This window comes from Caretta caretta, chromosome 5 (assembly GCF_965140235.1).
Source record: "Caretta caretta isolate rCarCar2 chromosome 5, rCarCar1.hap1, whole genome shotgun sequence".
Classification (NCBI taxonomy): domain Eukaryota; kingdom Metazoa; phylum Chordata; order Testudines; family Cheloniidae; genus Caretta; species Caretta caretta.
In genome coordinates, this window is record NC_134210.1 from 5,061,942 (window position 1) to 5,089,421 (window position 27,480).

The window sequence follows — 27,480 nt, forward strand, 5'->3', positions numbered from 1 at the left end:
TTAGCTGTTACCACTCAAGAAAGAGATCTTGGAGTCATCGTGGATGGTTCCCTGAAAACATCTCTCAATGTGCAGCAGCCGTCAAAAAAGCTAATGTTAGGAACCATTAGGAAAGAGAAAAAATAAAACAGAAAATATAATGCCGCTATATAAATCCATGATACACCCCCACCTTGAATACTGTCTCCAGTTCTGGTCTCCCCATCTCAAAACAGATATATTACAATTGGGAAAAACAGAAAAGGGCAACAAAAATGATGAGGGGGATGGAACAGCTTCCATACAAGGAGAGATTAAAAAGACTGGGATTGTTCATCTAAGAAAAGAGACAACTAAGGGGGGATATGAATCGTGTGGAGAAAGTGAATAAGGAAGTGTTATTTACCCCTTCACAGAACCCAAGAACTAGGGGTCACCCAATGCAATTAATAGGCAGCAGGTTTAAAATAAACAAAAAGAAGTACTTCCTCACACAGTGCACATTCAACCTGTGGAACTCATTGCCAAGGGATGTTGTGAAGGCCAAAACTATAACTAGATTCAAAAAAGAACTAGATAAGTTCATGGAGGGATAGGTCCATGGATGACTTTTAGGCAATATGGTCAGGGACGCAACCCAGAAGCTGGGACTGGACAACAGGATGGATCAGTTAATAATTGCCCTGTTCTGTTCATTCCCTTGAAGCATCTGGCATTGGCTGCTGTTGGAAGATAGAATTCTGGGCTAGATGGACCATTGGTCTGACCCTGTATGGCCATTCTTATGTTCTTAAAGTCTTCATGTACTTGATGATGTCTTCCTCTGCAGAATGGTAAGCTGTCCTTCAGTGGCACTGAGGCCCTGCTCAGGGCTACCATGCCATAAACCTGAATTAGATTATAAGATTCTGGCTTCTAAACCTTGATCTGGGCGTACCGCAGGGTGATGCACTCATCTCCCAGTAAGAGAACAAAGCCTTACTGTCTCCATTGTGCCACCATCAAAAGGTCGTCAGTGGTATCCAAAGGATGCTTCCACCTACATTCATGAGTAAATACCCACAACCTATCTGTGCGGATCTGGAAACAAGTGTGAGGAGGTTAACATCGGTGTTTGAGTCATGCATGGACTTTTCTAAACTCTTGCTACCTTATCCTTGGATTTATATTCCCAAAACGTTTGCATTATCCCCAGAGTGTGAGGGGGCAACAGGTGTTGCAATAGACATCATCTGTGTGATGTAGGAGAGGCCTCATATTGTAGGGAAGGAAGCTCAAGGGAGACATTTAGTATTTTACTTTGCCTTGAAGAGTCTGAATTTAGTTTTCTGTTTGTTAAATAGTCTTTATTGGAGCTGGGATTTCATTGTTACTGAAGAATCTCTAAACTTTGGTGATGGTATTCCACATTCCAACTCCTGCCACACCAGCTTGTAGCCTCCTTTATGGCCACCATTCTTCCAGCCAAAGTGGTCCCAACACGGCTCTTAGCATCCCATTGGTACTGCTCCTTAACTGGGTAGAGGAGGTTTTGAGTAATAAAAGCTCTTGTGTGCTCTGCCTTCACCCTCCACTAGATTGAATGTGCATCTGCAGAATTTCCACCTTTCACTTCCAGAGAAAGCAGGGCACTGTGTCCTGGTGGCTTCCCTGCCAGGTTTTTTTGTTGTTGTTTTTTGGGGGTGGGGTTGTTTGGATTTTCTGAGCCAATTTCATTTTAATGGTTAATGGGAAAATGACATGACTGCCTGCTGTGCAGTGAAGTGAAACATCTCATGATCCGTCCCCATGACCTTAATGGTAAGAGTGTGCAGCATCAAATTGGAAACGCTCCAAAGCAACATCTGTCTAAGCAGCAACATTAACTGTTTCCACCTGGAATCCCACCCAGTGTTCCTTAGCTAGAAGGATGGTGGGTCTAGTAGATGCCGAGCAGGTACACAATGGAGAAGGATCAGGACTCAGCCAAGAACCGAGAAGTTAAACAAAATAAGTGTTATGCTTTTCACAGATATAATTTTAATTCCAGATGTGTCTTACGCTGAATTGGGGACTGAAAGAGAACTTGAGCTTTTGGGAACCACAGTTAACTTCAGACCTCAAAGAGCTTGCAGAGCAAGAGACTCCTGCTCTCTGGAAATAAAGGAAAGTGGAGGATTTACATAGGGCAGAAGAAATGCAGAATAGAGGATAATTGATAGAGTAGGAGTGAGCAGGAGGAGCAATTAAAATAGCTTTAAAAAAAGATGTGTGTGGGTGGATTAACAAAGCCAACGGAGCAGACTGGGTGCAAGAAGCAAGACCTAATTGATCTAGCAGGGAATGCGAGTTCAAATTACAAAAAATCAGCTGACCTTCCTTTTTAGATGGTCATGATTGCTAGCTGTAAATGAATGGATGGCTCCAGAGCTGACCGGTAATATTTGTGACATTGAGCCACTGATGGGCGTATCAGCCCACTGAAAGCGATAAATGCGAAGCTGTCCATGCCTCTTCCTATCATTTTTCTTATTACTCAAGGGGGGAAGGCATAGGAAGGTAAGGTTTTGTCATACTGGATCAGATCAGTGGTCCATACAAAGCAGTTATCCTACCTCCAGGGGATTGGAGAGAGCTTGTTTTAATGCAAGATGAGCCTTTTGCCATTGTGTTGTGTGTTTAATCAGAATACAGCATTCCTACAAAGTATAAAACCTGCAAGAAATGTCCTGTGCAGTCCTCAGTTCCTTAAGCGTTCCTTTCAGCCATCTGATTAAATCCCGATCCCTCAACAAAGCCATAGCAGACTGGTTTTGTGCAGGGAGTTCTGTGGGGGGCAGGAGGGGAACAACATCAACAGAGCCACCCTGTAGTGGTTACTGCAGCCTTAGCTGCCCCTCCACCTCCACATCATTGGGCTCAGTGACCAGAGGATCTGTACAGTGATGGAACCACTTCCCCTGCCTTTCCCCAGCCTATCTTTCTAGTGCGAGGGTACGGACCTCCCTAGGTGGGGTCCTCCAGTTCCTGTCCCCTGCACTGAAGATCCCTTCACCATTTTCACTGATTTGGGAAATCCCCGTGAAGAAAGGGGCAGGATTTTGTACATGGTGACCCACTCTCTCTTTAAGGCCTCTAGGAGCCAAAATCTGATTCATCTTTTTAAACTGTAAATACTACCAGAGGCTGTTCTGTTCCATCTTACAGTCTCTTTAACATCATTCCTCCCAAGTTCAGTGTTTCCAAAAATATATTCCCCACATTACATCTCATACAAACTGCATGGCCACTGTGAATTTACAGGGCATGTGGGATGCTTGGTCTGCGTAGGACTCGGTCCACACAGAGCTGAGCATGGGAAGGGTCAAGTTAGTTTTATCAGGAAATGGTTAGAGTACACGACTGTTCCTGGCTCTGGCACTAATTCGTTGTGACCTTGGGCCTGGCACTTGGCTTGCCTCAGCATCAGTGTTTAATCATTTTTAGAATATCCTCACTCATGGGGGTGTCGAGATTAAAGACCGGTTGTAAAATTGTTGGAGATTCTGGAATGGAAAGGTGCTGTGATGTCAGATACTAGATATTGTTATTACAACTGTTAGGAATTCCATGTCAGGATTTATCACCTGAAAGACGTGTGCTTCATGTCAGCCTAAGGGATTTTGCTGCAGAATTAGAGAGGTGAAAAAGAAATGTGTGTTGCTCCAATTGACACCTGTTAAAATAACAAAAAGCTTCTTTGCTGAGGTTCTCCACAACCGGGTTTCAGTGGTTGGTTTTAAACAGTTTATTGCACAACAGCCGCTGTCCCTTTCAGTCCTGTCAAAGCCCTGCAGAGAGCATGGTGTGGCATTCCTCTCATCTGCAGTGTTAATGACCGCATTTAAGCCAGGCAAAGTGTGTGCAGATACAGCCTTTATAGATGTCTGTACTAATATTAATAATGGTTGAACCTGTGTGCAGGAAAAAAGCCCCAAGGGTGAACATTGTTAAATATATTCTATCAAAGTGGGGAAGAGAGGGGCAAAGGGCTGCTAGCATTGCTTGTTCCTCTGAAGGGAATCTGGTAGGAATTTTGTAATTGCTTCTATTTTTCTTGCTTCTTCTTTGTCCTTCACTCATTTTCCTAAGCTACTGGTATGCATGATTCAAACTCTTTATCTTGGACACTTAAGTTAAATCGTACATTCTATTTTTTTAAAAAGTAATTTTGTGTGCTATGAACATCCTTGGACTAGGAAAATGGAAAAGTTTGAAGCTGTCATTCACTTTTCACCATTTTTTTTAACTTATGCATTTTGCTTGGCTTGAACAGTAGAAATAAACTAATCTGTATTCACTTTCAGGGTCTCATGCGCTAGCCCAGAGGAGTGATTGCAGCAAGAGAATGTCTGTCTGAATACAAATCATCTCAACATGATCTATAAATGTATAAAACATTGTTACTTATCTTGCTTTAAACAAAGCAAAAAAGCTTATCTGCCTTTGATCTAAGCTACACATGCTGCAGGATCTCTTCTTCCTGTATTCTTTTCAACACCTTTGTATACTATTCCATTTTTGTTCTCTTTATTTGGTAAGACATAAGGCCTGGGTCTAGGACTGGCTTTTTATCCTTCAGGGAGCTGTCTTCAAAACTCATTGGCTTATGGTTATAAATGAGTTTGGTCTCAACTTAGACTCTGTAGTGGATATCATAGGCCTAATTTGTTACATTTGTTAAATGAGATCTGCTCAAGGGATGCCCAGAACTGTGGAAGCAGTGTTAGAACAAAGGTGCATTGGCAGAGCTGTGTGTAGGATGCTCTGGGAGCTGGTGGAAAGTCAGTAAACAGCTGTTGTTTATTGCTTTTTGAAATTTTGGCTTGTGTCACTACCGGTCAGGTTGTATTTCTGTGCAACAGTGGCTGTGTCACCAAACTGCTGCTTATTTTTCCTGAAGTAAGGAGCGAGGACTAGATGCTGTAATGGCTTTTCAGTGCGTGTATGTTGGTAAAATGTACGGATGATATATCCCTGGCTCTGCTTCTGGCTCAGTCTCGTTGTAATTCTAGCTTGTTTGTTGTCCCAAGGCAAAGCACATCTGTCATAAATATAAAGGGAAAGGTAACCACCTTTCTATATACAGTGCTATAAAAATCTCTCCTGGCCAGAGGCAAAATCCTTTTACCTGTCAGGGTTCCTTCCCCACTCTGAACTCTAGGGTACAGATGTGGGGACCCGCATGAAAGACCCCCCTAAGCTTATTTCTACCAGCTTAGGTTAAAACTTCCCTAAAGCACAAAGTCTTTGTCCTTGGATTAGGTAAATGCTGCCACCACCAAGTGATTTAACAATCAGAGAAAGACCACCTGGAGTTCCTGTTTCCCCAAAATATCCCCCCAAGCCCTTACAGCCCCTTTCCTGGGGAGGCTTGAGAATAAACAAGATGAGCACAAACCAGCCTTGGATTTTTAAGACCCAAAAAGCCCAATCAGATTTGTTAGGATATAGATATTCAGGCCTGTCTGCAAAGGCCTGTACTTTAAGAATTTAGGTGTATTCTTATCACTTGGCTAGTTAGAGGTATAAAAGAAAGAATCAAAATCACTGTCTGCCAGTGTAAGGTCCTTCTCTTACTGTGACAGTCTGAGGCCCTGTTCTTAGGCTAAGGCCTTTGGCTAAGCAACAGAGGCAGCCATACGCGGGGAAGCAACCGGTCACATCCTCACATTCCAAAGTAGTCACATTGAAAGAAGGTGCTATTGGGCTGTTAGGAATACAACCCTGTCCTGATAGTGCCTATCACCTACAGAGAAAGGGAAGTGCCTAGAAGATGTAAAAGAAAATTGCGGTTGATAGTTTTCTATCTGGTAAGAACTCACCTATCAATAGACACAGCTGGGAAACTCTTGTGTCTTTTTATAGATGTAGTTGTGAAATCCTCACTTCTGTATTGTTTTGTCATTATAGTTCCCACTTTGCTATTGTTTATTGGCATGGTCTCTGTCTGGTTCTGTGATTGATTCTGTCTGCTGTATAATTAATTTTGCTGGGTGTAAACTAATTAAGGTGGTGGGATATAATTGGTTAGCTAATCATGTTACAATATGTTAGGATTGGTTAGTTAAATTTCAGTAGAATGATTGGTTAAGGTATAGCTAAGAATATTACTATATAAATTAGGGGCAAACAGGACGTAAGTTGGGATTCGAAAATAAGGAAAAAGGAATGTGTATTTAAGCTTGCTGGAAGTTCATCCCAATAAACATCAAATTGTTTGCACCTTCGGGCTTTGGATATTGTTGCTCTCTGTTCATGCGAGAAGGACCAGGGAAGTGGGAGAGTGAAGGAATAAGCTCTCTAACAAGATTCTTAAAAAAGAGAACTTTATTAGAAGAACAAAAAAAAATAAGAGAACAACTCTGTAAGATCAGAATGGAAAATAATCTTACAGGCAGTCAGATTCAAAACATAGAGAATCCCTCTAGCCAAAACCTTAAGTTACAAAAAGATCAAAAACAGGAATACACGTTTCCTCCCGCATAGCGAATTTCACAAGCCAAAATAAAGAAAACCTAATGCATTTTCTTGCTAGATTACTTCCTAACTTTACTGGAGCTGGAGGGCTTGCATCCTTGATCTATTCCTGGCAAAGGTATCACACAGACAGACAGAAGCCTTTCCCCCCCACTCCAGATTTGAAAGTATCTTGTCCCCTCATTGGTCATTTTGGGTCAGGTGCCAGCCAGGTTACCTGAGCTTCTTAACCCTTTACAGGTAAAAGGACTTTGCCTCTGGCCAGGAGGGATTTTATAGCACTGTATACAGAAAAGTGGTTACCCTTCCCTTTATATTTATGACAGCAGCTAAAGATAACAGTCTTCCCCCCTCAAAGACTGGAGGGGCCACTCAACTGGGGAACAACAAATGAGGAAACAGGAGTCAGATCATAGGTCTCCTTGGGATTCTAGAGTGACGTATAGTCAAGCATCAGAACACAAAAGACTTTAAGCCAAGATCCCGTCTATCTCTGTTAGGTCATCCAGGTGGGAGTTAAACACCAGTGGCACTGACTGAAAATATATGTATGGAGGTGTAGTGGGGAGGGAGGCCACTGCGCCTCACTACAGGCAGACTGCAGGTCACAGTTTGTAGGGGAAACTCTGGCCCTCTGCAGAGCACAATCAGTGGATAGTCCAGCACTTTCAGGCAGGGGCCAACAGTAATTAACGGTCTGTAAGGGAGCTCTAGCCCTCTGGGTGGGGCACAGCACAAACAGTCGATAGCCGAGCACCTTCAGGCGGGGTGGGGCACCAAACAGTTTAGGGATCTGGCCTGCTATCAGGGCAGAGCAGCAAAGAAGTTTTGGGGGCCCGGACACGTAGGCAGGGCAGGGACCAAACAGTCAGGCGCCCTTACTCTAGCGGACAGTCGACAAATGCAGACCTCTGGGCTGACAGGTGGGAAGGCTGCCACCCCAGGGGTGAGGTGGTAGGGGGACCCGGGCCCAGCCAGTTCCACTGCGTCCCAGCCCAGGGCCCTAACAGAGGTGGAGTGTTCAGGCACTGGGTCAGCGGAGAATCCCACCGCAGTACTCTGACTCGCGCTCCAGCAGCAGAACTGGACCAGAGTCTGGTTCCCCTGGGCTACTTCCTACCACAGTCTTTGTGCAGGGCCATGTAGTCCAAAGGTCCTCCGTCTCCTCGGCTGCTGGCAGTCCCCACATCTCCTCAGGGCATTCGTCTGACGGCGGTCCCGGCAGCTCCTCAGGGTACTCGTCTGTCTACAGGGTGCAGCTCCACTCAGTATCTAGTCCAGGATCCTGTTGATATCCCAGCTCCCTGGAAGAGACATCTGCTCCCTCCAGTGCTTCAGCCCTAACTGAGCTCCTGGCACTCCCTTTTATACTTCCTGTCCTGCCCCAGGACTTCCAGTGAGGGGGGGACAGATTTAACTCTGCCCACCTAGGGGAGTGTAGTGGCCACTCTGCCTCGCTACAGGAGGTTAATGCAGGGTTTGAAAAACTTGACTCTCCCAGGGTAAGCTGAAATTTTGCTTGGGTGAGTAGAGCTAGGAGCCATTGACTCTTTCTGGTTTGGGGTAAAGAGGGAACAGTGGCTGGGGGCATTACAGAGCATCCCAGAGTTGTTGCTGTTTTCACAGGCTGGGAATGAGGAATGGAGCTGAGTGCATGAAGAGGAGCAGAGTACAAGGGGGATAGCAGGGGCAACAGCAGTAGAGAAACTCAGCATTAATAGATGTATTGGGGAGTTGAAGGAGCATTAATTGGGGACAGAGTTTGGTTTTTAGGAGGAAGTCAAGATGTACCAATGTAAACTTAAATAAGCACAGGGAGGAGGAAGAGGCATTGCAGCATGACTGCCTTCACCTGAGCTCATAGGCTTAGCCTTAAGGCCAGTGTTGAATTTTTTTTCCAAGCTCTGGGGTAACCCTAATATCCTGGCCAGCATCATCCACTTGATATTTATACAAAAGAATTTGAAACCTGCCAGGTGGAGAAGGTCTGAAAGCTGAAGTCCTTTCTTTACCCACAGCATGGGCCTTTGCAGTTCACGCTTTCTTGACTCCACCCTGCCAATACCTCCCGTGCTCTGAGGTATTTCTGTGGCACGCCTGACTCCGCCAACAAGAATGCCAGTTGGTTAATCGTTCGAATGTCTGTTCACTTCAAACCAGACAGACTGCCTGATGTCACAGGCCACTTAGCAGCATGCAGTAACTGCTGAGTGGTGACAGGTTACAGAAATTGCTGGCCTGGTCTGGATTTCATTTGGTTAGAGGTGGAAGGCTTGTCTCTTGGCCAGGAAGTATTTGCTTGTGATTCCCCAGAGCAGGGATAGTCAATAGGCAGCTTGTGGGCCAAATCTGGAAGGCCAGATGCTTTTGAATGGACCATAACATCTTTTTATTTACTACTACTTATCAGTATTATTATTGTTTTTGTATTATTTTCTCTGGAGTTTGGACCTTGACAATACCTTGACCAAGAAATCTGGACCTTGACAAAAAATAGATTACCCCTGCCTGAGAGTATATGACGGTTTGAACACTTGCTAGTGGAGATTAGTGAATTGCCTACGGTTTGAGAAGCTTTTTAAAGCTAGAACTTGTCTTCACAAATTTATAGCATGAATTCTTGAACCTTTTTCCTGTCACTTAAACCCATAATTGTTTCTAAGGATAAGTTATTTGGGGGCGGGGGGTATTGCCCCACATGTACTAGGTGCTTCACAGAAAACAGACAGTTCTTTTCTTTGTCCCAAAGTACTTAAAATCTAAATGGCAGACTTGACAAGCAAGAAAAGAGGTAACCTGCCTCAGGAAGGGAAGTTATTCATTTAGACAGATGTACATCGTGGTAGGTCCGGAGTTCTTACAGTGTGAACGCTCCGTTTTTCAATACATTTGATACTGGTATTGCAGTAATACTGAGAGGCGCATTGTGTGAAGCACTGTCCGTATGTGTGCACACACCCCGAAGAGTCTCTGCCCCCAAAGAGCTTTCCATATGATGCTGCAGAAATTGATTTTTAGGAGGATTTGAATGTTGCATGGGTGGGTGCTTAGCAAATGAGTTTGGGAAGGGCATTCTAAGCATATGGAGCAGAATAGTAGAAGGCACAGATGTTCATAGGGGGGTTATTTTCTAGCTCAAAAGAACCTTGTGTGACACAATCAGTATGGCAGAAACTCCTTTGCTTGTTGAAAGTTGAGCTGGCATAAGTGGGCACCCTGTATATGGGGTACATACTGGGTTTTTTTCTTTGCCATTCTGCCCATTTTTTCATTCTCTCCTAAACAAAGAGCCAGGAGCTGATAACATCTGCTAAATTTTCAGACTCTGTGTTTGAATGGTTTTAAAGCTAAGCAAAATGTGTTCAACTGTCCCTCCTTGTGTGTGTTTGCAGAGTGTATGAGCCCAGGAGAACAGCCTTTGGAAGCAAAGAGGCTCTCTGTTTCATTGGTCGCTCATGGAGACAAATGTGAAATTGCTTACAATATGCTGGCAGAGTGTCTTGTATGCAAGCACATCCAGCTATTTTTAGGTGGAAACGATCTGCGTGACATTAATAAGCAACTGGGTCACAATGAATCAGCCTCTGATTATCAAACTAGCATCTTTGAATTGCTGAGTAAAGTAATTGGTAAAGCTGTGCATATCACTCCTTTCTTTATCATTTGAGGGTGGGAGAGCTCTCCCCATCTTCTCATCAAAATCAAAAATTCCCAATTGTTCAAAATATTTACCAAAGGGAGCAGAGCGAGGAAATGTTTACATTTTCGACTGTCTTAAATAGGGCTGCTTCTTAGGATTGGAGTGCGTGAGCAGACAGAGCTAAATATAGTGTTAAGTGAAATAAAACACAAGTTAGCAGCATTTGAAGTGGACAGCTAAACATGATGGGAACTCTGTCAGCAAAATGGAGTTAATGTCCGTGTGCAGGGGCCGTTCAAAGCGGGCTGGCTCTCCCCTGAAGGTATCATGGGTTGGATGGTAGGAGAGACATTCAGGCCTGCAGGATGTCAAGGGAGGAGGAGAGGGAAAGGAGAATGCACTTTACAAGGTATCCTAATAGCATATTAATGCCCATGGAACAGTTCTGTTGTCCCATATACAAGATTGCACAATTTGTGAGGTTCATCAGTTCTTTTCTCCACCTCCCACTGAAGCATTCCATGTTGGCCACAGTAAGAGGCAGAATGTCACATTAAATGGACCATTGGTCTGGTCTGATATGGCAGAGCTTGCATTCTTAGTAAAGCTGGTTAAATACTGGGGAGGGGGGAGAGAACCCTGAGCATTCCTTAAAAACCTGAAAAAAGCTTTGTTTCAGCCAGTCTCATTGCCCCTTCTGTATTTGCGCTCAGTGAATGTTCAAGCAATGGTTACTCACGCAGAAGCTTGCAAAAATGAATTTTTAACCAGAAATGGCATATTTCGTAAGGCTAGGACAGAGCTTAGTTTAGCAAGAGGATAAGGTTCCTAATCCCCCCCATTGCCAGAGAAGTAAACAAACCTCCCAAGAATCTGACCCCACAGTTAGGCTACTGCTGTTTTGTGCGCACACAATTATGTTGTGAGAGTGTGGTGAGAAAACTTCAAATTAAACTCTGCTACTAGCCAACAATTCTTGCCACGGCTTCAAGTTTTCCTTCTTCTTAGAAGTATTGTGCTCAATCAGCAAACCGAAATAATATAATGTGACCTACAATCAGTTACACAACATAGCTGTAATTTCAAAATCGGAGTATAGAATGTTTGCCTCGATCTATAGAATTCTGTAAAAAAACAAACACACCTGAAATCCATTAGAATAGCAAATGCATGTGGTAGTATTCCAGTGTGCTTGCAGGTATTTTGTTGAGCAAAGGGCTAATTAATCCAGTCAGTGCTTCTCTGGCTGTATGGAGTAATCTGTTCAAAATGCACAGTAGCAGAGCATTCCATTTTATGTAGAGACAATTCCAACAGAAATGCCAGGAAGAATCCTTCATGTTTTTAGTACAGTTTGTTACTATGGTGTCTTGTGTGTTGCTGCACAAAGTGTATAAAATGATATGCAAATGCTAAAATGCTTCTGCTCTTACAAGCCCTGGACACAACGCATGCATTAGGAAAATTATCTCTTGTTTTGACTGTTTTCCTTAAGTTTTAGGTTTAGAGAGGAGAAGGCTGGACGTGTGCTTTGAGGCTGTTGATGTTGACAGTGACTGTTGTTCAGACAGAGAGCCCCATAACATAAGCCTGTTTTCTTCTCAATCTACCATTGACCTACTAATCTTAAAACACTGCAAATGGAAAAGTTTCAGTCTAAGCCTTAGTTTGTTCATGCTGTTAACTGATTTCCTTGTGTGACCCTCCCAGTTTGATGCTGGGTAGCTAATTTCCAGTGTTAGCCTCCACCAGGGGGAGGCCAAGGTGGCAACGGCAAACTGGTTGTTGGTTGCGCATGGGGAACTCCTGCACCCTCAGCATGTTAATTTCTATGCTGAGCAGATCAGGTGCTGCTTTTAATGTAAAAAAATTTGCTATCACTCTCCAGCAGCTTTACAAAGCTAAATATTTCATCAGAACCCCTGTCATATGTTCCCTTTTGCATAGGTTTTTAGTACCACTGGAAAACTGACTTGTGAAAAAGTAATCTTTATAACCCATGTGTTCCAGTCAATGACCTGCCACACAACTTCCATTGTAACATGACCAAATTAAGTAGGTAGGTGGATTTTAAAGACCAATTCTGTTTTATAAAGTTATCTAGATAATCGGCCTTTCAGTTGTGATTGTAAAACAGGCCCGGACCAGTTGAGGTTATTAAAGAGCTGTCGTCTTTCTTCATAGGAGTAGAACTTTTTCAACCTTCATGTCATTCCTAAAATCCACTTGGATATTTCTACTGGGCCTAACTAAACCGGAGACAATATTTTCTTCACTACCTGTCCTAAACTGTTGTTGTGGGCTGTTAAACAGCTGCTACATTCCTTCCCAGATGTGGTGGCATTAGCGGAAGGTAAAATGAGTTGTGTTCTACAGCTTTATTTGTAAAGTATTTTGAAATCCTTGGGTGAAAGGTACTGTAAGCATAAAATACTAGTAGTAGTAAAAAGCAATGATAGCTGAGAGAACACAAATAAATAGTGTCTTGGTAAAATATTGCCACCTTAAATTTTGTAAAAGGTCCCAGTTCTATTAAGACTGATCCTGAATGGACTGACATACTTTTATTTCATGAGTGTGCTTTATTCAGAAGGCAAAACATACTCGGCGCACAGTGAGGGAGACCTCGTGCTGAAGGGTGGGTATTCAGCTCAGTGCTATTGCCGTTGCGTCAAGGAATTGTTCACTAAAGGATCTTCTTTTATTGTTGGCAGAGTATACCAGCCTCTTTCTTTGCCACTGACAGTCTCCCCAGAGTGCCAAATTATGCAGGGTTTTTTGTTTGGGGGAGGGTTGGTTAACAAAACCCAAAACTTCATAATGCAAATTTCAAGAAGTGGAGAGTATGAAAATAACTATCTTATCTGAAATGGCATATTCCAGTATTTAGTATCCCTGGAATATTTGAATTTAATATTAAGCACATGTTTTCCCATGTAATTCTGTCTGTTTTAAATTGGAATTTTCATACGTCTTCAGCTTAGTTTCTAACTCCTAGATGGGAAGAAATTGACCTTATTGAAAGCAATTTTTGCTACAAAGATGATTTCAACAGCTTTGAAGTTTGCAGTGAATGGATTTTAGATCTTTTGGGATTGTGCAAATAAGCAACCTGTATGTTAGAGGGGTTTGCAGAAAGACTATACCATACAATACTGCCTGGATTTTCCGCAAATGGGCCTGGTGGATGGGACATCCAGGGTTCTCCAAGAGAATTTCAGTGCAGCTGCAAGATGCTGAAGACTGACCTACTCAATTGTCTGCAAAATGGGTACAACACAGGCAGTAAGGGTTTCTTGACCCCCTGTCATGCAGGGACCAGCAGTTCAACCTCCATGTCCAGTCAATCCTTGGCCTTCCCGGGGTGTGCCACCAGAGTGCTAGTCATGAATACGGACGTGTTACCTACGAACTTGACTGAAACGACCATGGCATTTCACACAGGTCACCAAACAACCATCAGATGGTAATGACTTTGGGTTACTACCAACCTGGCCTGGATTTGAACTGGTGACAGAAAATCTCCGTATTATCTTGGACGATCTATCATCTAAGCGTGTTAAAAACGGATTTTTTTCAAATAGTGCCCTAAACTTATTAAATGGTTTCCACAGTTCTGTAGAGTCTCTGGGTTTAAATGATCTAAAACACAAAGCTGTGCCTCTGTCCTACCAAACTTGGATGCTGGTGGACTCAACCAGCAGCGAATTAGAGAAATGACTGCATATCTGTGTGTACTAAGCCGTGTCTGATGGTTGGTTGTTTGGTTGTTTTTTTTAACAGGATCCAACCGCTGCATCTATCTCAGACAGAGACTGTGATACAAGGGAGGGAGAGACTGTAGCCATGAACTATAAACCATCCCCACTTCAAGTGAAACTAGGTGAGTCTCTGCATTAACGCAGAATGATGGTTTTTTTTTAAGATGAAAGCTTGCCAAAGGAGTGCAGTATGCTATGGGATTCTGTGCTGTGACACTCATGTCTGTTACTACCAGGAGCACTCCAATCAGTTGAGACAACTTGTTAAACAGTTGACAAATCTGACCGTGCCCCAGACAACCTGTTGCTTAAGAGGGACCTCCTTTCTATTACTACACTGGGGCTTCTAAAATGGAAGCTAGGGGAGTCCCTCCCTCTTGAGAAGACATTCCAGAAAGGATGGTGTCACCTTTGTCTCTGAAGAGGTGCATCAAGATGAGATAAATATTTAGTGCTGATAAAATGCTAGGCTTGTAAAAGTCATTGAGGTGAAATCCAGCTGTTGTCCTGAGCTAAGCTGAGGCTTTAGCTCAGCAGTGCATTCGCTTGACAAGTCTGACGATCATATTTCTACCATAACTCTGGCGGAATTTCTCCTCAGACATAGCTCTTAACTAGAGTAGATGCTGTGCCTGCTTAGTTAAGCAAGTATGTGTCTGGTGGGCTCATTCATATATGCAAACGAATGCACTGTTGAGCTAAAGCATCAGCTTAGTTCAAGACAGCAGCTGGATTTCATCCCCAATGACTTTCATAAGCATAGCATTTTATCAGCACGAAATACTTATCTCACCTTGATACAACTCTTCAGAGCCAAAAAGTGACACCATCCTTTCTGGTAGGTCAAGAGGGAGGGACTCCCACAACTTAAGTTTGAGTGTTAACTATGCAGGCACATTGGACACACTAATTGAGAGAGATTTGAGGAGAACTCCCACCAGAGTTTTGGTAGAAATACAGGTTTCAGAGTAGCAGCCATGTTAGTCTGTATTCGCAAAAAGAAAAGGAGGACTTCTGGCACCTTAGAGACAAACCAATTTATTTGAACATAAGCTTTCGTGAGCTATGAAGTGAGCTGTAGCTCACGAAAGCTTATGCTCTAATAAATTTGTTAGTCTCTAAGGTGCCACAAGTACCCCTTTTCTTTTTGGTAGAAATACAGTCCGTCATAGATAGATAGATAGATATAGATTATCTATCTAACACATATGTTTGGACTCCAATCTTTGCTTCTGGCTGTGCCAAGAATTTTAGGAGGAACGTTAATCGACATGGAGCACAATGGGACTAACTTGATGTCTTGAGCCATTGGAGCTGTTTGTTCGTCCTTGTCAACTGCCGCTACTTTTAAAAACTGTCAGACTCACAAGATGTACTCACAGTTCAGTACTTGTGGCACCTTAGAGACTAACCAATTTATTTGAGCATGAGCTTTCGTGAGCTACAGCTCACTTCATCAGATGTATACCGTGGAAACTGCAGCAGACTTTATATATATAGAGACTTTTATATATAAAGTCTGCTGCAGTTTCCACGGTATACATCTGATGAAGTGAGCTGTAGCTCACGAAAGCTCATGCTCAAATAAATTGGTTAGTCTCTAAGGTGCCACAAGTACTCCTTTTCTTTTTGCGAATACAGACTAACACGGCTGTTCCTCTGAAACCTGTCACAGTTCAGTGTGGCTCACCTCTTTTTGTTTTAACCCTCATTCCCCTGCTTCTTGTCTTGTCTCTCCTTCATTTTCTGACTGGTGTAGGTCTTGAACTCTTCAGGGCAGGGACTGTCTTTTTAATCTTTTCAATGCTCTGGGCAAAGTTATAGTGCTATATAAATATTCAGTAGCTGTCCTTGCACAGCATGGGCCATTTAGAGGTCAGGATTCTAGTCCTACTGCAGATGTGGCAAAAGGATAGTGGCATTAACTTTTATTTTTTTTAACGTTGTTAAAGCATAGTCAGTTGTTCTAATGTCAAACTCAGTCCCTTGATCTGACAGTAGACTAATCCATTGTCTGTTTTCTCTATGGATATTCAGACATATAGTAACCACGTGCCATTCTGGGAATCCTGGTTCAAATGAGCTCAGTTAAAATATATACTCAGCATGAACACACTTTTACTTCCCGAGCAAGCAGTGGTTGGTGTTAGGGGGCTTATTCCTTCACCCACTTACTTCCCTGGTCCTTCTCGCATGAACAGAGAGCAACAATACCCGAAGTCCAAAGGTGCAAACAATTCGATGTTTATTGGGGTGAACTTCCAGCAAGCATGATTCCAGTTTCCTTCCTTAGTATCCTCCTTCCCAGCTCTGACAACACAGAGCCTTACACCTGTGTCCCTGTTCCCATTCCTACCCTTAGCCAAACATGATTCCAACTTCCTTACTCCCATTCCCTGTTCCCATTTCCCCCTTTAGCAAAACATGATTCCAATTTTCTTACTCCCATTCCCTGTTCCCATTTCCCCCTTTAGCAAAACATGATTCCAATTTTCTTACCCCCATTCCCTGTTCCCATCTCACACACCCACATGCCCACCCACACCCACACCCACACCCCCTCACTTCCTCATTGACTACAGATTATATAGTAAAACTTGAGTTCTGCTTAGCTATACGTTAACCAATCATTTTCCTGAAATTTAACTAACCAATCCTAACATATTGTAACATGATTATGTAACCAATTATATCCCACCACCTCAATTAGTTTACACCCAGCAAAATTAATTATACAGCAGACAGGAACAATCACAGAACCAGACAGAGATTATACAGACAAACAACAGCAAAGTGGGAACTATAATGACAAAACAATACAGAAGTGAGGATTTCACATCCCAGCTATTGATAAGTGAGTTCTTGCCAGACAGGATGCTATCAAACTAAGTTTCCTTTTACATTTTCTAGGCACTTCCCTTCCTCTGGAGGTGATAGGAATACAATCCTGTCCTGATAGTGCCTAACAGCCCAATAGCACCTTATTTCAATGTGACTAGTTTGGAATGTGAGGATGTGACCGTTCGCTTCCCAGCTTATGGCTGCCTCTGCTGCTTAGCCAAAGGCCTGAGCCTAAGCACAGGGCCACAAACTGTCACAGTAAGAGAAGGCCCTTACACTGGCAGACAGTGGTTTTGATTCTTTCTTTTATACCTCTATCACTAGCCAAGTGATAAGAATACACCTAAATTCTTAGAGTATAGGCCTTTACAGACAGGCCTGAATATCTATATCCTAACAGTTGGGAATGCTGCATGGGTAGAATGCTACATCCTGGGACAGGATTGTATTCAAAATCATTAACCTGTTCAGCCACTGAATGTCCTCCATATTTGGAAGGGTGTCCCATTATATCTTGTGACAGAAGCATGGTAGCTGGAATGTAGGTGCTCAGAAATGGGTGTTAAAAATAGGAAGAGCCTCCTGGAGTTTTCGATAATTCCGCAGAGTCAGGGGTTGGCTTAAACATAGCTAGTGCAGTAAAACGTTTAGCTTTTTCTCAAGTAAAAATACTGTGGGACGATATTTTAAAAAACACACACAAATGTGCTGTAGTTAGTTCTGTGGAAATACTATCACCTGGTTCTGGTAACAAACCACAGGCATTTACTTATGATTTATTACCCTGACCCCTTAATGAAATTATAGCCTTGATATGATTTTAATTCTACTATATTTGCTTGACATATATTCTGATGCTCCTTTTGTGTTTTTATCACTGTGTCAGACTGTAAATTCCTCAGTGTAGGGACTTTGCCTCTTATTTGTAAATAACTTGATAATGAGGTGTTCTTCAACACTGCTGTCAATGTATGTGCACCTAAGTGTTCATAGGGTATTTCCAGCTCATCCTCACCAGAAACTATAACAAATGGAGCTGGTACCTCAAGCCTATGAGAACAAGACAGGGCTTCGATAAGGTGGAAAAAGGAGAACAAAGTAATCCCAAGGTTAAATCTCAAAGTTTGATATCCATTGGAAGACAGCAGTGCCCTATGTGATTCCCACAAGATTCTGTATTGTTTTAATGATGCTTAGGCCACCTACTTCCCATTTCTAATTCCCTTTTTCTGTGCTGAAATCTTCATCAGTATCTTAGGTTTGTCCTGCCCACGTTTCAGATAAAATGGTTGTGTAAATAATAGAGCATTTGTGTAAAATTTAGCAATGGAGCTAGTTATTTGCGTTCCAAGATGGAACTTTAGGTAGGTAGGTGAGAGATCACAGGAGACTTGCTGACTCCAATACACCCTGGTTTCCTTCACCCACCTGGTGGTTGTGATTTGGAGCATGTAATAGGGTTTAGAAATTTTCTTTCACCTGCTCTCAACCTTACCGCAAAAAAGCAAAAGTTAAGGTATGCAAAATTTCATACTTGGCTAGGAATTGTCATCACATCTAGGGACTGGATGGTAATGGTCATAGTTTCAGGGTAACTGCTCCTGTATTCCTACCCACTGCCCCTACAGTCTAATCCAGGGGTGCCCAGTCAGGTGTCATGTCTCCAGCTGTCACCCGTGTCCAGTCTGCCTAAAAGCCAGCACTTGTGCCTTGCTGTCTCTCCAAGGGCTATGACCAGAGATACAAGTTACCACACAGCTTTTTCTCAGCAAGCACCTTTATTCTTAAGATAAAAGCATTACAGTGAAAACTGATAAACGATAAAAGTTCCTGTATGCATGATGAAAGCTTTCCAGAGGCCATCAGTCTTACAAGGCCTTAGTAGGCCAAAGTCTTTTCAACCCCTTCTGCAAGGGTCGGGAGCCCCCCTGAATGAAAAGGCCTGTCCATTTGCTGGATCAGAAGGAAGGCCCTGACTCAGTTTAATCCCAGCCTTCTTATATCAAAAGTCCTTTCTTCATCTGTTGGTCTCAATTTGAGCCAGCATATGCGAGCCTCCCCAGGGGTGGTACCTCCCAGGAGGGCTGGGGGCACGGTTTGCAAATTGAGTGATTCCCCATAATCACCCCACACAAGCACACAATTCTTAGTTTCTGGCGGAGCTGTGGCAATCCTCCCTACCTGGAGTTGCATCCATAAACCATCCCATATACTTAACACAATATGGTCCCCAAAGATACAGCCCGCAGTTGCAGTAATGTACTATAGAATTCTCTGCCAGCTATTAAGGCTTCACTGTATCAGAATTACGGGCAATGACTATAGACCTCTGAATTTGATCTGCTATGAGGATGTCAAGACAGTTTTTAGTGAAGCCTAGAGAGGAGACATGTATATACGAAGCTGTAGGTTCTAGAATAAGAGAGAATTCTCTGGGTGTGAAAATGTATGTTCTCTGAATCAAATTTAGAAGTCAAGCTAATGGAGATTTAGATGGTGTAATTAATTAAGACCTTTTTTCCACTTCCCTTAGCAGGTAACCTTTTCCCTTTAGAGTCTCCCTCATTTAGACACTTGGATGCAATGAGCTAAATCCAGAGGTGACCTCGTGTCAGATGATCAGATGGAGATCCATGTGCTCAGTGGTGCAGTCTTGAGGGGTTTTGGTTTTGTTCGGATTTTTAGTGCAAGACTGCATGGTAGAAGTGATCTCAATTGCAGCAGCACCAGATAAATTATCTACTGTCCTAGTTGCAATTGTTTTCCCTCCAAGCTTAAATCTCATGCTGATATTTCTCTTAATTCTAAAACATACAGTGGCTGATGCTAGATAGCCCCATAAGGAGAGGCAAGTGTCACAAAGTAGCCTTTGATGTGAGCTACAGTAGTTCAATTATATCATCTCCTAACACAGTCAGAAATGGTCCTTGCTTCTTGAAGCAAGGAGCCATCCTAGTACTAGTAACAGCAGAGCTATTTCATGAATTAATTGGGTACTAGCACCTTCCTGCTGGCAACTGCATTTCAGGAGATTTCTTTTTCTTCTCTGTGAAATATTGTATGGTTTACTCTTTGAGCAGGTCTATTGTTGGGGAGGAAATTCTCCTGTCCTGGAGCCTGGGGGGCATTTATAAGTTAGGCATGAATGCCCCCACACTCCATCCCTGCCTTTCTGATGGCGCCCTCTCTGCCTCACTTTCCCTGGCCCAAAACACAGCAGCACCATGGGCAGGCAAGAGATATTGAACTACAGAAGGGACACGGGGAAAAATTGGGATTTGAAGGAGAGAGATGGGGGGAGAGGAGCTGTCCCCTGACAAAATATTGATGATGTTCTGTATTAAATGTAGTAACCTGTTAGATCTCTAAGGACTCTCCTCTCCTCCCACTTTCCCCTCTGCTAATCCCACCTCTCCTGAGATGTTGACCAGGACTAGATGTTATTCTGCTGGAGGCTGTGCTGCTGCTTAAATCTGCCGGCGGGCTCCCGGTTGAGTAGCAAAGGGGGGGAACTCTTTCACGATCTCCAGAGACCGCTGAGCAAGCTACAGCAGTCGCACGCAGGGAGTGAGAGTGGGATAGGCAGTCAAATCAGAGTTTCATGTGGCCATGTAAAAAATGGCCTGTTGGCTACTGGCCCAACCTCTGCCTCGTGCTAATTGTTCATCTTTGTTTCTGCCACTAGATTGTTTTGTGCATAAGAGTCTTGAGATTTTATTCTGTACTACTAGGGAGGAACTCAGACTTCCCGTTTCCTTCCGGTCTGTCTGATTTTGTGGGTTTCTGTGTAGACGTTAATTAGGCTGTCTACTTCAAAATGCAGAAAACACTTAAACTTTATTTGTGCTATCATATTAACATCTGTAAGCCAACAGGCAGGATTCCTGTAAACCACAAGCAACTCTCCGGAATAAACTTTATTTAGAGCATGTAGTTCTGCCAGTGATCTAAGACTAGCAGTTTAATGCAGAATTCCCATCACAAGGCTGATGCAGCATGATGTTCCCCCTGATGTGGTAACATTAAGCCCGTCTTAGAGAGCTGGCTTTAAGGATGGATTTAGATTCCAGGCTGTGGCTTGGTGGAGAGCAAAGTTAATTGAGGAACTAATCCATTTGAGGAAAGAGGGCAGGCTGACCGCACACGCCATGGTATTAGCTCCTACTGCCTACCTCTTGAATGACATTGATTCATGACAGATATTGCATTGCTCTGCTGCTGGGAAGGAAAGGTATAGGAAACACTAATCAATATTGGTTGAGAACGACAGAGCCTTCAGCATTCAAGATAACAAAATCTGTGCGTTTCCAATCTAACCCCTGCCCCAATAGAGGGTAGCCTTCCTTTCTCTCCATAGTGCTCCTGAAATTCTGATTTTTCTTTTTCGATAGACAGTTTAATTTTACTTTTCGAAGGAAATGCAATGGGTGTGGGGTTGTTTTGAAAACAGCTACATTAAGCAGCTACAGAGAGCATACAATAGCGTAACCCCATTGCTGACAGCATTCAAGGACACAGCACTCTGTGCACAGGGTCGGACGTAATGACTGAGGACAGGTGTCCAAATTTTGCTCAGCTGTGGGTTGCCATGGCAGCTTGCCACAAGTTTAAGAGTCACAGCTAAATTATGTAAAATAGGGCCAACAGCAGCAGCCCCTATTTGCAACACGGAGAGACTGCGAGGTCCCCACCTGACCATTCCCTTCTCAGATCAAGAGGGAGAATTGCATTCTGGGATATGTTGTTTGTAACAGGCACATCTGCATATTAACTATGAATCCAACTTCTTTTGTGGAGCTGAATGTGTCAGTACAACCCTGTTGTTATTTGTCCCTTTTCCTTGTTGCCTCTTGCCTGGCTTTTTATACAAAAGAACTCCGTGATCCAAATACTTTATGCAGATAATAGAATAATAAGCAAAGGTTGTAAGTGGCTGAACAAATCAATACCATTAATGTATCCTTTTGTCAGTACCTCAAATACTGTATTATTCCCAATTGTTCTTCTGAGACAGGGCGATTCATGCTAATTAGGTAGAGCAGCTGTTGTTGCTGGGAACAAGCTGTATAGGTGGATTAGAAGAGCACTTTTAACAAAGAAATTGCAACTCTTCTACTAGCTCCCAAGGTTCCAGCTCTATTGAGAAAACTGCGGATCTCATATCCGTAACCATTTGCATTGTGACCTCAAGTGACATCATTATTTTAAGTGCACAAAGCTATTTTCTTCCCTTGGGAGTTCCCATTTCCTTTCAGATTGTGTCTGTACTGTGTGTGCTGGGGGAATAAGTAATGCGGAAGGAGAAGCAAGTGGAAATATAGAACTGCGATTGATTGTCTTCATGATGATAAAAGTGCAGTCTCCCACTTGGAGGCCTCCTGGGCATGAGAGGAATTTATTTAAACATAATTTCATGTGTTGTTACTTCTTCCAGTTGTAACAAATTGTGCATACAATTTATTGTAGCATCCTTCTTGCAAAGTATCTCAAGACTCTTTGTGGGGAGGGGGAGAATGTAAAGCTCTATAGATTTTGGGACAGTGGGCCTCATGCTGGCAGCATGGGGATATGATGGTAGAAAGAGGCCACTTCCAAATGTAGTGGTGATGCAAGAACTCTTGCAGGTTACTTGGAGAGGAGAGACTGGAAGGAAGCAATAAAGGGGAGCAAAGAGGAGGTGAGTGGAGTTTAGTGTTGGTCACAGACTCAAGTGAACGAAAATGTGCCAGGCACAGGAGAAGACAGACTCATAAAATCCCCTTTTTTTACACAAGTACTCTTGGAAATTAATCAGAGAAGCCAAATACACCTCTACCCCGATATAACACGGTCCTCAGGAGCCAAAAAATCCTACCGTGTTAGAGGTGACACCATGTTATATCAAACTTTCTTTGGCCTCGAGCATTTCAGTTATTAATCGTCACTTCCCGCCCCCTGACTGACCCCTCAGAACTCCTGACCCATCCAACCCCCCCTGCTCCTTGTCCCCTGACCGCCCCCTCCATCTCTAATCACCCCCAGGACCCCACCCCCTACTCAACCCCCCTGCTCCCTGTCCCCTGACTGCCCTGACCCCTATCCACACCCCTGCCCCCGACAGGCCACCCCAGGACTCCCACAACCTATCCAACACCCCATCCCCTGACCACCCTACACCCAGAGCCTCCGAACCATCCAACACCCCCCCCCCGACCGCTCCCTGAGACCCTCTGCCCCTTATCCAACCCCTCAGCCCTGGCCTGGCACCCTTAACGCCGCTCAGAGCAGCGTGTCGGAGCCTGATGTGCTGATCCACCAGAGCGCGCAGCCCCGCCCACCAGAGCACTGCTTTACCGCGTTATATCCGAATTCGTGCTATATCGGGGTAGAGGAATATATATTTTTACTTAAGAAAATTAAATGAAGGGTCCATGGTTAAAGCAGAGGACTGGAAGGTGGGGTCATAAGTGCAAAGTATAATTAAAATCGCAGACAAGGAGGAAACTTACCACATCTATGGAAAACTAAACACCCCAGGCAGCACTGCAGAAGTAGCGAGCAGGTATGCCAGTTATACCCAGCGTGCAGGTAATGTGGCTTATTTTACCCTTATTACTTTTTTTCCATATAGTAAATGTAATGTTGCTGAAACATCCTGGAGAGACTTAACGGGGGCTTCCCACCAGTATACGTCAACAATGACTTGGAGAGGGGCAGCTCTACCTGGGTTGATGGGAGAATTTATTTAATTCAATCCATGGCGCCTTTGCAGAGACTGCCACAAAAAAGGAGGAAGGGGGAAATTAGCGCCAATTGTTCTGCCTTCTGTGGTCTGAGCTCCCTTGGAAGCAGGATCCACCAACACATATTGCATAGCCCACCCGTGGGGAAGGTTTCCCCCTTAGTCTGAATTGACCAGACGTTGTTATTTCTCTGTTGTAAACTTAGTGTTATTTCTAATGTCTTCCTAGGTAGGTGAGCTTCTCAGTAGTACCACTCGAGGGAGACCAGCAGAACTGTGTGTAATTAACATAAGCTGGCACCAGAACAGACCACAGCATCTGCAGACCCTCAGTTGTTCAGTGCAAACATTTTCTGCATTTCGTTCATGAGAGATGAGTCTTAAACTTTGTCTATCTGACAGCTGATCAGATTTGTTCACTCCTTTTTCCTTCTCTACATCGCATATTCAGTTATTAGCAGGCTGCAACCCCTCATTGCTGTTGGTGCCAAAATGCTGGGCCAGCAGATAAGGGTTGCATTGAGTAGGAATAATATGCACTTGTCAAAGAAAGGAGATTGTTATTCTTGACTACCATTCCCAGGCGAAGACGATGCTGACAGTACCCTAGAAACATTCATGTCCTCCCTCTGAAATCATAAAGGATCCTAGGTACCTAGTCTGGGCTGAAAATGAAGGAGGTGTGATATAAGCCAGCTGCCATTACACAAGGTCACAGCGGCACTAACCCTTTCATATGGTGGACCACTTCTTCGTTATTTATTTGTATTATAGACGTACCTAAGAACTGCAGTCTCTCCTTTTAACCAGCATCTGCCTCTGCTATGCTGTCTCCAGGCCACTTTGCAGTCCTGTTCAACCCTTCTGTGTGCTACTCACCCTCCAATCTTGGGATCAGAAATTTTATCACTGATTTAAGAAGAAATGAAGCAGCCACGCAGGGGGCAAAAAATGAGGTGGTGGAGTGTTCGTCATTTACACAAAGAAGCCTCTGGACACTCAAGTGTCTTGGACTAACAAAGTATCTGTCAGGCATGGACAGATGCTTTACCATTGAACAGAAGCAGCTCTGAGGACCACAGTCTAAGAATTGTTGCAGCCTGCATAGGCTGCAGTCATTTTATGCCAGTGCAAGCAGTGAGCCATCTGGCTACTTCCCTTCTTTCCTTTCCTACCTTGCAAACTTTTTGCAAAGCTCTTTTTTTTTCTAGCTGGCATAATTTTTTATGAACTGGGTCTTGTTGAAAGAAAATAAAGCACTTATGGATGCCACATATTTACCAGAGACACGATTTGTAAAAAAGCGATAAAATCACTGCAGTAATTGGACAGTCTTCAGCTCAATTAATCCATTCCTCAAGTTGTTAATCACAGCTCTCTCAAGAGGTTCCACTTACTATCTGGGTCAAGGCTGAATAGCTTGTGCTGATGGAATGTGTTTATTACGTCATTCATAGAAATGACACATCACAGGTAAGGACAATGCAAAATAGCTCCAGGTTCATTTGCGTGTGCTTGCACACACACCCCCTTTCCAAAGGGAACATTCAGAAATGATCAAACACCAGGCCAAAAGAGAGCGTCATAAAGTCTTGTAATAACGGCTTCCAAACAACCAGTAGAAGTAGCTTCATCCGTTATAAGTACGTGGGATCCTCCTTCATTAGCATGTTAACCAACAGACAGGACTTTCTGCCCAAAATCTCATTGGGTCAGATCATGGATGAGATGGGACTTCTATTTTGGTGTTGTGATTGACCACTGAGCAGAAGGGCACATGTGCCAAAACCAAGTGCAGCTTTCCTACAGGAAGGTTGCTATTCTGGTGACAATGCATCATACTTCTCACACTCCTAGTTCGTTCTCTGTGAGGGGCCTGCCCTTTCCCAGTCAGTCTCTGACTCTACTTTGCCATCTCTTCAGCATTTACTTTTCAACTAAGCCCCAAGCATTTGCACTGTGGTCTGCAAAGTGATGACTGCACTGAGCTAGTGTGGTCCAAGGTAGTGTTTTCAGTCTGTTCTTCCCTGCTGGATGTTTTGCAAAGGATTTAGGAAGAGCAGATGATCTTTCAGTACCTGGGCACAATGAGGTCAGTTGTTCTGGGTTGCCTTGTAGTTTCGGTGTTTATGCAGGACTCATGGCTTTTGACTGTTTCTTATGGTTTGACATAATTGATTAATAGACTTAATGGTCCCTCCTGGCTTTAACAATCGTCTAATCTGACCACTACATAACGCAAGCCATAGAAATTCACCTGACAATTCCTTCGCTGGTCCCTATAATATCTGACTGAACTATAGTATATCTCTTAGAAAATTATCCAGACTTGTTTAAAGGCTTCAAGGGAGGAAGGACCCGTGTCACTTGTTGCTAAGCTGCTTGCAGGTTCACTGTTAAAAACCTGTGCCTTATTTCCAGTTTGACTTCTTGTGTCTTCAACTTCCAACCATTGGACCTCTTTATACCCCTGTTTACTAGATTAAACAGCTCTGATATCTTCTGCCTGCATATGTACATACAGACTGTTTGATCAAGTCACTGTTTAACCTTTGCTTTGATGAGCCAAAGTAATAGGTAATTTCTCAAGGCTCTCATTGTGAACAATATTTTCCAGATCTTGGGTTTTAAACAGATGTCTAGGAAGAACCCACCTGATGGACAGTATTTCTTTTCTTCCCTCAGAACTTGGCTAGGTTATCTTAGGGTTGCGGGGACACACATGGGTTAAGGAGTGAACTCAAAATACAAATAAATCCTGTTTGGTGTCCCAGGTCATGGGGAAAATACCCACAGTCTCTAAAACTAATCCTTTTCTCTGTCCCCATTGCTAAAACTGTGACTGTGCATTGGTTTTCTCTCACTTCTACTGTAACCTATGCCATCTACTCCTCCCTGCCTCTAACCTGTACAAAATGGTACAATTTTAAAAGCCTTCTCCTCCACTCTGCCTATGTATTTCATTCCCTCTTTCAGATCCCTTCATTGGCTCCCTCCTACCTTCCACAAGAGTAAAATTATTCATCCTTTGCTTTAAGGCTCTGCACAGCTCAGTAGGTACCTACATCTCAGCCCGGTTTTTCCTCCTACTGTCCCTCCTAGCCCAGCATTCGGTCCTGTCCTTTTTCTGTAATCTTTGTCCTCTGACCCATTCTTAACTCCATGCCTTTTTCTCATGTTGTCTCCTACTCTGAAAACAGCCTGAATCAATATAGATTAAGCTTCTCTGGGCAGGAAATTGTCTAAACTATCTGTCTTGTAAAGCAGCACTGTTCGAAGCATTATATAAATAAACCCTCTGGAATCTTCTAAAACATGCCTATTGTGTATCTAAAAAGCATCCTATTTTACCTGCCCCTTTGTTTACTTCTAAGCTTGCTCTTTCTTGTTCTAAATTTGAAATGATTGCTGCTTTAACTGTACATCCTACAATAATAGTCTCACCCATAGCATTGTTTTTGCTCACCTGTATGAAATGGGCACAGTTAAGTCAGCTAGTGTTGATGTCTCGTGAAGGAATAGTACAGTTTTCCCCATCTAGCTTAGTCATCTGCAGTTCAGAGTAAAAAGTATTTCCTGCCATGAATACACTCTGAGCCGTATTTGAAAATAGGCTTCAATCACATCGGGCATCCTGGAGCTTCCTGCTGCTGGCTGCCACTTTGTTGCAAGGTGAGAGCCTTTGATCTACAGACTGGAACTTCATCTCTCCTCCTCGCTTCAGTGCTGGAGCTGAAAGTAGGAAGAGCTGACTTTTAAATTATGGGGTTTACATTCCAGTCAGTAGATATTGGCTTGGAATTGCAATGTGTGAGAAAAAGCCGAAAGTTCAAGCAGTTGTACGCTGTGCGGGTCTATCTAAGACATGATGTCTGACATATTGAATGACCCCAAGATAAGAATACATCTTGTATTTAAAGGAACACTGTCAAGTACTGGTTGCTTGAGTTCAAAAGTGAAGTTGCTTTTTAAAATTTACTGTAGATAAAGGAACATTCTCTCTTTTAAAAATTAATAACCACCTTTAAATGAAAGCAGAT

The 27,480-nt window shown here is 43.3% G+C and overlaps 1 protein-coding gene across 4 annotated transcripts in view; it reads left to right on the top strand.

Moving 5' to 3' along the window:
• FAM219A (family with sequence similarity 219 member A) overlaps positions 1-27,480 on the top strand; it is a 141,829-nt gene that overhangs the window by 65,980 nt on the left and 48,369 nt on the right. For all 4 annotated transcript variants that reach the window (XR_007356560.2, XM_048849259.2, XM_048849260.2 and 1 more), the window contains exon 2: positions 13,901-14,000. Coding sequence is in view for 3 of the 4 variants with exons in the window: in XM_048849259.2 (XP_048705216.1) it covers positions 13,901-14,000 (100 nt within the window). In the remaining variant the exon portion in view is untranslated. The remainder of the gene's footprint in view (positions 1-13,900; positions 14,001-27,480) is intronic.